Source organism: Lepidochelys olivacea (genome assembly GCF_965140295.1).
Source record: "Lepidochelys olivacea isolate rLepOli2 genome assembly, chromosome: 11".
Lineage (NCBI taxonomy): Eukaryota > Metazoa > Chordata > Testudines > Cheloniidae > Lepidochelys > Lepidochelys olivacea.
The window spans coordinates 20,966,488-20,981,546 of NC_140421.1; the positions used below are offsets into that span (position 1 = coordinate 20,966,488).

Sequence of the window (15,059 nt, forward strand, 5' to 3'; positions counted from 1 at the left end):
TGTTAGCCTTCTTGGCAACAAGGGCACGCTGTTGACTCATATCCAGCTTCTCATCCACTGTAGGTCCTTTTCTGCAGAACTGCTGCCTAGCCACTCGGTCCCTAGTCTGTAGCAGTGCATGGGATTCTTCCATCCTAAGTACAGGACTCTACACTTGTCCTTGTTGAACCTCATCAGATTTCTTTTGGCCCAATCCTCCAATTTGTCTAGATCCCTCTATATCCTATCCCTACCCTCCAGCATATCTACCACTCCTCCCAATTTAGTGTCATCTGCAAACTTGTGTCATCTGCAATCAACGCCATCCTCCAGATCATTAATGAAGATATTGAACAAAACCAGCCCCAGGATCGACCCTTGGGGCACTCCATTTGATACCAGCTGCCAACTAGACATGGAGCCATTGATCACTACCCATTGAGCCCGATGATCTAGCCAGCTTTCTATCCACCTTATAGTCCATTCACCTTCTATACCAGGTGTGATCACTTTGAGTAGTTGGTCATGCAGTTTGGGTTGTGCAACAGCCTGGCAACCTTCCAGCATTTCATAAATGCCATCTTTAGGGACATGTTGGATCAATTTGTTATTATTTACATGGATGACATCCTAATTTTCTCTTAAAGTCAGGCTATCCACAATCATCACATGTGCACTTTCTTGGAGACACACTGCCAAAACCACCACAAGTTTAATAAAGCCACAGTAGAATTCTTGGGCTATATCATCTCGCCTGAGGGATTTACTATGGACCTGCACAAGGTGGCAATAATATCCGACTGAATCATACCCGAGGATGTACATGGGGTGCAGTAATTCTCCAGGTTCACCAATTTCTATAGGCAATTTGTAAAAGGATTCCCTAGCATGGTTACTCCCATAATGGTGCATACAAAAGGGGTTGTCTTGTCCATAGAGGATTAGTCAGCCTTTGATTAATTGAAGAGGTCATTCACCTCGGCATCCTTCCTGATTCACCCACCAAGCTATTTACAACTGAGGCTGATGTCTCAAATTTTGCCATAGGTACTGTATTGTTTCAACACACAAGTCCCACAACCAACTCCATCCTTTTGCCTTTTATTCTCAGAAGCTAACCCTATCGGAAAAAATATGTTTGGGACAAGGCACTACTAGCTATAAATGTAGCTTTCAAGAAGCTGTGCCAGGAAGGAGCCTGATTCCCAGTCCAAGTCCTGACGGACCACTAGAATCTGGACTACCTCTGGACTGCTAGACACCTTAACCACCACCAGCTCTGCTGGTCCCTCTTCTTCACTCATGTTGACTTTGTGGTAAACTATCACCCAGGGGATGAGAAATGGAAAAGCATTCAGTACATTAGCTTTTTCCACACCCTCTGTCCCTAGGTTGCCTCCCCCATTCAGTAAGGGGCCCACACTTTCCTTGACCTTCTTCTTGTTGCTAACATACCTCAAGAAACCCTTCTTGTTACTCTCAACATCCCTTGCTAGCTGCAACTCCAAGTGTGATTTGGCCTTCCTGATTTCACTCCTGCATGCCTGAGCAATATTTTTATACTCCTCCCTGGTCATTTGTCCAATCTTCCACTTCTTGTAAGCTTCTTTTTTGTGTTTAAGATCAGCAAGGATTTCACTGTTAAGCCAAGCTGGTCGCCTACCATATCTGCCATATTTTCTATACATTGGGATGGTTTGTTCCTGCAACCTCAATAAGGATTTTTTAAAATACAGACAGCTCTCCTGGACTCCTTTCCCCCTCATGTTATTCTCCCAGGGGATCCTGCCCATCAATTCTCTGAGGGAGTCAAAGTCTGCTTTTCTGAAGTCCAGGGTCCGTATTCTGATGCTTTCCTTTCTTCCTTGTGTCAGGATCCTGAACTTGACCATCTCATGCTCACAGCCGCACAGGTCCCCATCCACTTTTGCTTCTCCTACTAATTCTTCTCTGTTTGTGAACAGCAGGTCAAGAAGAGCTCTGCCTCTAGTTGGTTCCTCCAGCACTTGCACCAGGAAATTGTCCCCTACACTTTCCAAAAACTTCCTGGATTGTCTGTGCACTGCTGTATTAATCTCCCAACAGATATCAGGGTGATTGAAGTCCCCCATGAGAACCAGGGCCTGTGATCTATTAACTTCTGTAAGTTGCCTGAAGAAAGCCTCGTTCATCTTATCCCCCTGGTCTGGTGATCTATAGCAGACTCCCACCACGACATCACCCTTGTTGCTCACACTTCTAAACTTAATTCAGAGACTCACAGGTTTTTCTGCAGTTTCATACTGTGACTGTGACTGCTCTGAGCAGTCATACTGTTCTCTTACATACAATGCAACTCCCCCACCTTTTCTGCCTTGCCTATCTTTCCTGAACAGATTATATCCATCTATGACAGTACTTCAGTCATGTGAGTTATCCCACCAAGTCTCTGTTATTCACAATCACTTCCTTCATGTGGAAGATCAAAGTCTGCTGCTTTGGACTACTTCCTACCTCTGTTCTCTTTCAGCTCAGGGCATGGTCCCATACAGTCCAAATAACCATGAGCTGAACAGAGTTCAGATGATCAGAGCCCCACAGGGACTGCCAGTTCTCAAAAAGGGTGAGGGGTTTGGAAAAAACACTGCCCGTTGGCCTCACGGTCCCATCGCACTTTCAACCTTCCATGTGACTTTTCAGGCAAAGGCCTGTCTTCCCTCCAATCCGTTCACTCTCTCCCATTTGCCTGGGCTTCTAAGCTCCTTTTAGCCTGCTCCTCCAGATGGAGCATGCTCTACAGGCCTGGGAGTCTGGGGCTACCTGGACCCAGCATTGTCCTTTAACCCCTTCAAGCCCAGTGTGGTGTTTGGTATACCTAGGGTTACCATAGTCTTTATTTTCCCGGACATGTCCAGCTTTTTGGTTCTTAAATTGCCATCTGGGAGGAATTTTTAAATATCTAAAAACGTCCGGGATTTTGCCATTATTATTTTTGCCCAAAGAAGAAATGATCATTCAAGAAAGAGAGTGAATGTTGATCATTCGAGAAAGAAAGTGAATGCTGATCACTCGAGAGAGTGCCTGCTTCCCCCCCCCTAGCTCCCAGCACTTGCGCTGCGAAACAGCCATTTTGCAGGGTTGGGAGGGAGTGTGGGGAGAGGGAACGCTGTGCACTCAGGGGAGGAGGTGGGGCCAGGGCAGGGATTTGGGGTAGGGGTCCAATGGGGCAGGGAGGGGGGTGGAGTTGGGGTGGGGATTTTGGGGAAGGGGTTGGAATGGGGGTGGGGAAGGGGTGGAGTTGAGGCGGGGCCAGGGGCTGGGGGGGCACGAGCAAATACTCCCCTACTCCCCCATGGAGAGTCCTCTTTTTTGAATGTTCAAATATGGTAACTCTAGTATACCCCATCACATATCATTAATGAAAATGTGAAGAAAATAAGTGTAGTGGAAGTATAGTATATTTATATGAATAGCATCTAATAGAGATGTTAGAGGTTCTGACCTTGACAAATAGTATTTAATAATCCTGCTTTAAAATGCAATCCCATTTAAGCAACTTCTCTTACATTAGATGTAAGTGCTGCCAGTGGGGAATACAGTTAATAAACGCTGAACAAAAATTCTACAAGAGGATTCAGTTCCTCTGAATGTTTGATCTTGTTTGCTGAGTTCAGGAAAGCATTACCGTATCTCCCAATCTGAAATTAACTCCATCCATCTCCATGTAAGAGAATGTCTGCAGAGTTGTGTCACGATGAATCTGTTCTTTCATGCTGGATGTGGAAAGGCGTGACCAAACCACCACATACTGCAAAGGCTGATTTGAGGCTGGATGATGGTAAGTACATTTGAGATGGACACTGGCTCTCACAACCTCAGGAGTAATTACTGGTTGTAAAGTCAGGTTTGGGAGTTTTCCTGGAGAGAAAAGGGATAAATAGCATAACTGCTCTTTCATCAACCAGTAATGAACATAACTAAATACGCCAATAATATTACATTGCTATTTTCTTTCAATTCCATTATTTTGATATAAATAGGAAGAAAAATAGTATTTTTACTACAGTGAAAATAAAGAATGTAGCTAATCTAAAAATAATTAACAATTGCTCTTATAGTTCTTGTATTTTACCTGTAAGTTTGTTCTGTATATGAAAAGAATATGTCTGAATACAAATCATACATTTGCTATTAGTTAATTTTATTTAATTACCCTGGCAAATACCTTCAACTTCAGATTCCCCAGGAACACAGGCCTTTGGTTTCAACTCTGCAACAGCTAAAGAAATGGTGTGTGAATTTACTATACTACAGAGATGAGTTGGTATATAAATACTTCTTCCCCACTGGCCCTCAAAGAACACCTAACTCGTAGCCCCATATAATGAAGAACACTTTTATGGTATTCTAAGATGTATTTGGCACTCTACCAATAGATAGAATAATATGGAACATGTTGGTGCCCACACTGGCTCACTCCCACTACACTCTGGATAATTACCTCTGTTCTAAAAGCTATTTTGCCTTCTATATGCTTCAGTAAATAATTTGAGTCTAAAACCTTGCCTGTAAACCTTATGTTAAGAGTGGAAACAAAAAGTGTAATACTGGGAGTCAATACGTTATCCTTCCATTGCTAGAGGCCTGGATTCAAATGGAACACAGAACTATTTCAGATATTTTGAAGGGACTTTTTGGAGGAATGTTTTGGGAGCCTGTGACATTAACCCCCCTGTATTCACACCATACCAACTACTGTAAAAATCTTTGTACAAAATATGCCTTGTGAGGTATTATTTGAAAACTAATAAGTCACCGATCATTAATATTCTTGTATGATGTACGTACACAGTGGGTATTAACAGTTATGGAGATACGCTAGAATTATGATTAAAGTGTGTTTAAACCAGGCATGTCAGGGGGAGTTCATAAACTGGTCTGCCTTAGACAAAGGAATGTGTATTTGATGCTCTAACCAGCCCAATCTTTAGGCAAAGACAATGTAAGTCCACTTTCACATATTAGGCAAAGAAAAGCTATTAAGCTAAAAAGTGGGGGAAGAAAAAGCATGGAGCATCTTTAACTACCAGACTCCATGTTGCCTTTCTCATAGCTTGCCTTTGAGAGGTAACCTTGAGAAGAATCCATTTCAAAGATTTACTGGTCTATAATGATGTGCGGGAGGGGCAGGCTGAACCTCAAGTGATAAGAAATTGAATCAACTGATTGTATACAATATTACTGTATTATAAAAATGTACAGAGTGAGGGATTTTCTGAAAGCTAAGGGTACACTGGTGACTGATATCATTGTGAAATGTATGTATTAACATTATATGAGGAAATATGGACACTTAATGATATGTTTTTATATTTGTGGTTAAATAGGGAGAAACAGGTTCCATACCAGATAGGAGTGAAATCAGCTATTTATCTGTCTCCTATGTAAATTAAGCATGGTGGAATCAAAACAATTGAAGCCCCATTTACATGCAGGGGGGTGGGAAGAATAGCATCAGGTCATCCTGCCTCTTGAAACAAAGTCACTGAACTTTGGAAGATATAAGCAAAAATGAGAGCCACCCTTGGCACCTATCCCTAGACAGACACAAGGGAACATAGCTCTTGGAAGCTGAAAAAGATGGCTTCTTCAACTGGGGTGATAGGGGGGAGGATATTGATGTCTCTGGGAACTGAGTATAGGTGAGAAAAAAGATCTTGAAGAAAGCCTGTACCTTGCTCGATTAAGTTTTAGATTTTAGGTGCGCGTTTTCACTTTCATTTGCTTGTAACCCTTTCTAACTTTATCTCTTAGATTTAACTCACTTAAAATCCACTTTTGTTAATTAATTTGTTTTACTATTAATGTAAACCACAAGTGCCATGTTTGAATTAAAGGGACTGTTAACTCCAGTTAATGTGGCAAGCTGGTGGCCACATTACAGCATACATGGTTTTGGGAAAATTGAGTCATAGGAGTACGTTGGGGTCACCCTGCAAGCAGTAATCAAGGCTGGTGGAAGCCAACATGGGGCTGGGGAGCTGTAGACAGGCTACTGGGGTCAGAGCTGCTGAACCAGGACTGTTTTATATATTAAGAGTTTTATATATTAAGGCCACAGATGTTAAAACATAATAGCACATAGACACTCAGGGTGTGACCTGCATGCTAGTAGGCTGATAGTGGATAGCTCCAGGTTGGGAGCTACAGCAGCAAAGCATTGTAAGGCATCCAGGGTTGCAAGGCAAGTGGTGACATAACCCTTTACTGGCCTGGATTGCACCCCAAACCCTGTGATTGAGCCCAAGAGATTAAAACATGAAAGAGTTATATCAGAATGAAGAATCGGTATGTTAACATCTGGTTAGGGCAAAAAACATGAGGTAGAAAAGGGAACAGCAATTTCTTAAAATAGGGAGTCAGTAGCTAGAGGCTAGTCCATTTATGAACTAAGGGAAGCTGCCTCAAAGTGTGGCTCAGATCATGACTTCCTGCAGAAAATGATACAAGGGTTTGAGTTTAGGAAACCAACCCATGGGAGGGTGAGAGCAGGATAAGCCTCTCTACTCACACACATACCTTTCCCAGCCATGTCCACTTCCTGAACTTAAGAAGGTCCAATCACATGGAGTTTCTGAGTTTTTCATGCTGAATGTGGAAAGTACTGAATAGTTTTTATAGTGTTTGGCAGGAGAGTCATTAGCTCTACAACTCTTCCTCAGAAAGAATTTTTGACACATAGAGTGGGTTTTTCCCCCTCCATGGCAAAACCCTGAATTACGGTTACCACCTGTTCAGTTTTTATTACTCCTTATCCAGTCTTTTGGATCTTTTTCTGTGTTTGCAATGAACTGTCATCTACAGTGTGAGAGTGTTATTCATGTATCTCCCATACAGCTGGGCTTGTTGACTTCAGGATCTCTGATTAGTGACCTTGTGAGTCTCCCTGTGTGAAGGCAGTGTACTAATCATGAATCCAGACACATGAGAATGGCTGAAATACAGGACTGCTACTGTAGTGTGTAGAGGAATGAAGTGCAAAACCTGCAACCTAGAGGGAAAGGAGAATAGTGCAAACTTCCCTCCATCCCAACTGGAAAACTGGGTTAATTCTCCCAGGCAATGACGATGGTTTGCCATTGCTGGTGACAGTTTAACAGGAAGGCTAGCAAATTGAGTTAGCTGGTAAGGGTGCTTAATTTTTTTTGAGAGGGGGAATGGCTCTTAAATGATTAAAAATTACTTTTGACGTAATTTTTCATTTTTCAGAAAACTTCAACCATAAGTTTTTAATCTTTATTCTTAAAAATTTTCTTTTCAAAATAGAGGGAGAAATCCTACTTTATCTCAGGTTTTTTTATATCCTCCTCTCCTTTTTCCAGTGGTAAGGTAAAAAAAGAGTTGCTGAAAGTGAGAAAACAAAACTACTTTCTCCTGAGTGGAAAAAGTTGGAATAAGTTGTTTTTTTTTAAAAAAAAAAATGAGAGTGAGCATTTTTTCTCCCATTTTCTACTTTTTCCCCTTAAAAAAACTGGAAAAAATAAAAATATGAACATTTTTAATAAAATGTTTTTCTAAAGGATACAGCATTTTTCATTTCATTTAGAAAATTCCATTTGGAATATTTTCATCATCATCATCATCATAAAAAAAAAAAAGAGAGATGTCTTTATATTGTGCCTAACCATATGTGGTAATCCTAGTTTCCCAATGTGTCATGTTCATGAGAGCTAATATGCAAAAAAATGCTGAAATGAAAGTATAAAGGTATATTTCCCTTTGAGAAAGGAGAACCATTTCTATCTGAATCTATATGCACCTGAACACTTTAAAAGTTCAGAAGGTGTAAGTGCATGAGCAATTGCTTTCTGCTATTCCTTTGTTTCCTAGCTAAAGAACAGAGGTTAGAGCTCTTGTAGTAGGCTGGAAATTATTTCTAACTAGAGTAATTACATAAATGTCATGAAAAGCTGCTATCTTATCAGATTTTTCTTTTCTTTTCTTTTCTTTTCAGGGCTCCAGATTTATCTTTTTTGGAATACTGGATTACTTAAGATAAGAGCAAGTCTTAGATACACTACCTGCAAAGAAACAGAAACCAAAAAAATAAAAAATAAAAAAAATGCCAGCTTCACCACTTCAAACCAAAATGGAGACAAAGACAGTAGTAAAGTTTATGTGTGAACTGTAAGCAAACTAAGTACACTTCAGTACTATACACCAGATTACATTTAGCACTGGTAATAACAGCTATTCCTCAGGAACACATTGGAGTGCTGCAGATTTATTCGCAACACAGTCTGCATCTTACTAGGAGCAATGCTTGATTTGTAAGGTCACTAAGATGTGTATTACAATACCAGGACCTTTGAACACGTAGCAAGAGAGGCACATACCATGTTATTGATAAACCTTACTAAACCTACCTTCTGCACAATAGCCCATGCATCCTTGAGTAGGTTGCAAGAGATAAACAAAGAATTCTCCACAGTTTCTAACTGAGATAGGTATCCGGAACAAACAACAGTCTTTGGTGCTTCCAAAGAAGAATTGCCAGGTAGCACAAGCCATTAGCTGCTTTTTTCTCCCAGGTAGTGGGAGAGATTCAGATTTTAGTGAAAGCCACACTGGAGCTTATATGCCACATTTACTCATCTGAGGATAAACATAAAAGAAATAATTTATAGCAACCTGCAATATATTCGTTCAGTGCTTGTGTTAGCATTTTGTGTGTAATTGTTTAAAAACAGGATTATCAAATCATTCAAAACAGGAATTTACAAAAATTTGGGACACTAATTTGTATTTCATTGAGAGGGAAAATGAGGTTAGATAGGGATCATCTCTAAAGCTGATGTTGGTCTGTATGCTTCAATTGTATGCAGTATTGGTGAACCTGTGTCGGTCCCAGGATATTAGAGAGACAAGGTGTGGGGCGTAATATCTTTTATTGGACCAAAATTGGTGAGAGAGACAAACTTTTGAGCTTTTTCTTCTTCAGAAGAGTTCTGTATTGCCTGAAAGCTTGTCTTTCTCACGATCAGAAGTTGGGCCACTAAAAGATATTACTTGGCCCACCTTGTCTCTAGTAAGCACCAACACATTTACTAAAGCATTTTCTGTGTATGTTTACTTGAAAGAGAACGATAGTGTTTTAAATGGAGTCAGAAAAGAGAGTTCTCTGGTCTGCTAAAGTAATTTTGTGCTGCATATGCTGCCCGTGCCAGCTGACACTCCACCCCCAATGCAAAAGGCAGGATGGGCACACTGAGGGAGGGCTGTGGGGTGTATCAGGGGCATGATGGAGCAGAACTCTACTATGTCTTCTCCCCCCACTGCCATAAGTTGTGGGCCGACCTTATACAGCAGCAGAAGTTGCTGCTGCTCTAACTTCTGCTGCCTCCCTGCAGCCTCCATTGTGCCTGAGTTCTTTCCTTTAGGCTGAAGGGTGGTTTGTATACAGTATCAGGTGTCTTCCATTTCTTGTGTATTAACTTTGAGCTTCCTGTGTGTAGTTTGAGTACATTAACTAAGACCTGAAAACATGAATATGGCCAATTACAAAACATATGTTGTTATAGGGCACTAGACCTTGGAGGGAGGTGGGCACATGCACACAGCAAAGTATTCCTGTTAAACTCCTTTAAAAGCAAGAGCTGTAGTTACAAGCACATGACTGAGCAAGCATGTGACATACACAAAGCCAGTCATAAGATTTCTTTCCTTTTAGGCAGAGGCAGCAGACAAAAGAGATCTAGGATCAGGGAAGCCCAAATATGGGTTGTTCTGTAATAGGAAGGGATCCTAAAAGGTAAGTGGTGTCCTCCCCCACTCCCAGCTGGTAGGATCTGGAAAGACCTCAGGAGGTTAGTACCCAGTTGTTTGAATTCTGTGATGTTGTGTTTTTGGAAACAGAGCAAGTTCTGAAAACAAGGATGTGAAGAAACCTGTACCTGGGACAATCTATTTCCATTCCCCCACTGGTGAGTCTTGCCTATGTATGTTTTACAAATGACAAACACAAAAGGGAGTCCAGGTCTTTCAACCATCTCAAACATCTAGAAATTTCCACGGAGGACTGAAGTCCATGTATGGTCTATGTAACTGATCTCTTTCTAACGTTCCTATCACCAGAAAATATAGGTGCAAACTGTACCATATTGATGATCACATTTCTTATTAACAGCTTACATTTTTATGCCACTTTTTATCCCAAAGGATCCACAAGCACTTTACAAACTATACAGTCAAAGTCATGTAAATGTTATTGACTTGCAGGGGGGGTGCGATCTTTTTTCTCTATTAGGAGTTCAAGGAAATTCCCCTTTGCTTGCTAGTAACACATGCAGTTGATCAGAATTGTGTTTAAGCAAAAATTTCTCTGTCTATTTTGGAGGTAGAGTATGGTAGTTGTTTTAATTATGCACAGTGATATTACACACAATTTTGGATTGGAAGGGAAGAAAAAACATTTCATAGTGAAACAGAAAAGATAATTTAGGTAGGCAGTATATACTCACATATATTTGCATTTCCTGGGACATTAGGTTCGATATTGGTACACATGTGGCAAATGCTATGAGATCTCTAATGAGACAAGGTCATGAACTCAATTTTGTATTCCATCAAAAGGATATTATGTGAAGACATTGGCTTTGTGTGGACTCAGAGTGAAAAGTGGCACCTATAGAATGCCATATTATATCCAGCTGAACCTTAAGTTTGTTGTGAGGCCTGAGGCTGCTTACCGTAAGCAACCCAATGAGTTCAGAGCCAAAACTGGCATTGGCTCAGCCTGTCAGCAGAATAAGATCTTAAAGTATGAATGTGAAGATTTCTGTTTTCTGGATGTTTCAAATTATTACCAAATGGTATTTTTAAAATAATTCATCAGTTACATTCTGTGCAAGTGAGAGTTTCTCTTTACTTTCTATTTCCCAAGTCAGGGATGGTGAACAATTCTACTTTAATCTGAGAGTTATATGAAGTTCCATGTAAAGTGAAACCGGTGATTTGGGGCTTTATACCAGGGTTGAAACATGATGTCATAAATATAAAGGGAAGGGTAAACCCCTTTGAAATCCCTCCTGGCCAGGGGAAAGCTCCTCTCACCTGTAAAGGGTTAAGAAGCTAAAGGTAACCTCGCTGGCACCTGACCAAAATGACCAATGAGGAGACAAGATACTTTCAAAAGCTGGGAGGAAGGAGAGAAACAAAGGGTCTGGGTCTGTCTGTAGTCGTCTTGGCCAGGGACAGAACAGGAATGGAGTCTTAGAACTTTTAGTAAGTAATCTAGCTAGGTATGTGTTAGATTATGATTTCTTTAAATGGCTGAGAAAAGAATTGTGCTGAATAGAATAACTATTTCTGTCTGTGTATCTTTTTTGTAACTTAAGGTTTTGCCTAGAGGGGTTCTCTATGTTTTGAATCTAATTACCCTGTAAGATATCTACCATCCTGATTTTACAGGGGGGATTTCTTTATTTCTATTTACTTCTATTTTTTATTAAAAGTCTTCTTGTAAAACACTGAATGCTTTTTCATTGTTCTCAGATCCAAGGGTTTGGGTCTGTGGTCACCTATGCAAATTGGTGAGGCTTTTTATCCAACATTTCCCAGGAAAAGGGGGGTGCAAGTGTTGGGAGGATTGTTCAGTGTTCTTAAGATCCAAGGGTCTGGATCTGTAGTCACCTAGGCAAATTGGTGAGGCTTTTTACCAAACCTTGTCCAGGAAGTGGGGTGCAAGGTTTTGGGAAGTATTTTGGGGGGAAGGACGCATCCAAACAGCTCTTCCCCAGTAACCAGTATTAGTTTGGTGGTGGTAGCGGCCAGTCCAAGGTGTAATATTTTGTACCTTGGGGAAGTTTTGACCTAAGCTGGTAAAGATAAGCTTAGGAGGTTTTTCATGCAGGTCCCCACATCTGTACCCTAGAGCTCAGAGTGGGGGAGGAACCGTGACATGGTGGCACAGTGGTGGGATTAACCTGAAATCATTTTGAGATCCAGTTGAGATTTTTTGAACTAGAAATACAGATTTTAAAAAGGAATTTTTAGGAAGTCCAGAAGCAGCTTTGAAACTGAAAGCAGCTTGGTTTCTCTCTGCTTTGTGGCCAAGCAGAGACAAAAGGGGATTATCTTGTGAATTGCAGGTTTTCTTTGCCTGGAGGCAGGGTACTTAACTCCTGCAGGGAAATTCACAGTCTTCCAACCCAGAGGTTTTTTTTTTCTTTTCTTCCTAAAAGTAAATAGGGGGTGTGTGCTCTACCCATTTGCCTGGAGACAAAAGTGGCAGGGTTTTTTTTAGGATTTTGATTTTTTTTTGTTTTACAAGGAGCACAGGTTTGAAAAGAATTTTTTTTTTCTTTGGGCTGGGTAAGCAGGTTTCCAAGTAGTTGGAGGTTTTTTGCTTTAATTTGGGCCCAGAGCAGAGACAAGGGAATTGTCTTTTTCTGTAGGCTGACAATCACTATCAGAGAATAGGTATTCTATTCCAGCACAGCAAAATTTTACAGCCAAGTTTTGTTTGTTTATTTCTAAACCTCGGGTGTAAAATTAGTTAAAAACAGATAGGTTAGAATGGCCAAATCCTCGGCTCGACTACAGCTGGAATTAGCCAAATTTCAGGCTGAGGAAAAACAAAGGGAACATGAAAGACAGATAGAACTCATGCGGCTGGAGAACGAGGTACAGGAGGCTGCCCACAAGAGGGAAATGGAGGCAAGGAAGCATGTGGAGGAGATGGAGAGGATAAAGGCCCAGCAGAATATACCAACAAACCCTAGCAATCCTTCTCCAGGTACCACTTCCCATCCCAGAAAGTTCCCCCCCTACAAGGCAGGTGATGATACTGAGGCCTTCTTAGAAAACTTCGAAAGGGCCTGCCTTGGGTACAACATCTCTACTGACCAATACATGGTAGAGCTGAGGCCGCAGCTCAGTGGACCCTTAGCTGAGGTGGCAGCTGAAATGCCTAAAGAACATATGAACAAGTATGAACTGTTTAAATCCAAGGCGAGAGTCAGAATGGGGATAACACCCGAGCAGTCTCGTCGGAGGTTCCGAGCCCTAAGGTGGAAACCAGACATGTCATTTACCCGACATGCCTACCACATTGTGAAACATTGGGATGCCTGGATATCAGGAGCAAGTGTTGAATCTCCAGTAAATTTGCCCTTCCTAATGCAAATGGAACAATTCATAGAGGGTGTTCCTGAGGAAATAGAAAGATACATCCTAGATGGGAAACCCAAAACTGTAATCGAGGCAGGAGAGATTGGAGCCAGATGGGTGGAGGTGGCAGAGAAGAAGAAAACTGGTCGCAGTTGGAGCGGAGACCAGAAGGGACCACCCCAGACCACACCCTATTACCGGGGGCCGCCCAAAGCCCCACCTACCTCCCAAAGAACCCTCCAGACCCCTTATCGTCCCACCACCCCGTTCTCCAGCAACCCACCTCGCCCCGGTGACCCGTCAGCTGGACGATGTTTTAAATGTAACGAGCTGGGGCATGTAAAGGCCAACTGCCCCAAGAACCCCAACAGATTACAGTTCATTGCACTGGAATCACACCAGAGGTCCACAGGCCCAGATACCTCCCAGATACCCTTGGAGCGGAGGGAAACTGTGAGTGTGGGCGGGAAGAAGGTCACCGCGTGGAGGGACACCGGAGCACAAGTGTCAGCTATCCATGCTTCCTTAGTGGACCCCAATTTAATCAACCCAGAGATCCAAGTGACGATTCAACCCTTCAAGTCCAACTCTTTCAATTTGCCTACAGCCAAGTTGCCTGTCCAGTACAAGGGCTGGTCAGGAATGTGGACTTTTGCAGTCTATGATGATTATCCCATCCCCATGCTGTTGGGGGAAGACTTGGCCAATCACGTGAAGCAGGCCAAGAGGGTGGGAACGGTCACCCGCAGCCAGGCTAAACAAGCCGTGGGGCCTAGCTCTGTTCCGGAAACTTCTATCAGGGCCCGGTCAGAGGTGATGGACCCGGACCACAGGCCAATGTCTGCAACAGCAGTAGTGGATCCAGTCCCAGAGACCCAGACGGAACCAGTCCCAGAACTGGAACCAGCCAAACAACCAACACCAGACCCCGTGCCAGCACTGAATCCAGTACTTGCAACCTCAACACCAGAGGGCCCCACCGAACCTGAACTGGCAGCAGCCGATAACCCTACACAAGAGGCTCAGCCGGAGCCTGAATCCCAACATAGTGCACCAGTGGAGAGCGGTTCACAGTCAACAGAAACAGCTCCATCCTCTATATCGCTTCCAGAGGGACCAAGCCTATGTCCCCAATCCAATGAGGAACTGATGTCTCCAGCATCAAGGGAACAGTTCCAGACCGAACAGGAAGCAGATGAAAGCCTCCAGAGAGCGTGGATGGCGGCACGGAGCAACCCACCGCCTCTCAGCTCTTCTAATCGATCCAGAGAATTAAAGGTTTGTCAGTTTACAGCCCAGGGAGGAGACAACGCTGAGTGGCCTGAAGGTGTCTATTACGAAGGGAAATGTGCTGGTGGTGTGGAAGAGGTGAACCTCTCCATGACCCTTGGGCGTATGCAGCGACAGCAGATCCAGGAGCTGTGCACTAGCTACACGCCAACGTTCTCAGCCACCCCAGGACTGACTGAACGGGCATACCACTCCATTGACACAGGTAATGCTCACCCAATTAGGGTCCACCCTTACCGGGTGTCTCCTCAAGCTAAAACTGCTATAGAACGGGAGATCCAGGATATGTTACAGATGGGTGTAATCCGCCCCTCTGAAAGTGCATGGGCATCTCCAGTGGTTCTAGTTCCCAAACCAGATGGGGAAATACGTTTTTGCGTGGACTACCGTAAGCTAAATGCTGTAACTCGCCCAGACAACTATCCCATGCCACGCACTGATGAACTATTAGAGAAACTGGGACGGGCCCAGTTCATCTCTACCTTGGACTTAACCAAGGGGTACTGGCAGGTACCGCTAGATGAATCTGCCAAGGAAAGGTCAGCCTTCATCACACATCTCGGGCTGTATGAATTTAATGTACTCCCTTTCGGGCTGCGAAATGCACCCGCCACTTTCCAAAGACTTGTAGATGGTCTCCT

At 42.8% G+C, this 15,059-nt stretch overlaps 1 protein-coding gene across 1 annotated transcript in view; it reads right to left on the minus strand.

Annotated features, from left to right (window-relative positions):
- The window catches only part of LOC311528189 (von Willebrand factor D and EGF domain-containing protein-like), a 284,287-nt gene that overhangs the window by 187,052 nt on the left and 82,176 nt on the right, over positions 1 to 15,059 (minus strand). Inside the window, 4 exon segments of the mRNA XM_084642898.1 lie at positions 3,644 to 3,876; positions 4,172 to 4,228; positions 8,385 to 8,592; positions 8,596 to 8,613. Coding sequence (XP_084499024.1) covers positions 3,644 to 3,876; positions 4,172 to 4,228; positions 8,385 to 8,592; positions 8,596 to 8,613 — 516 coding nt within the window.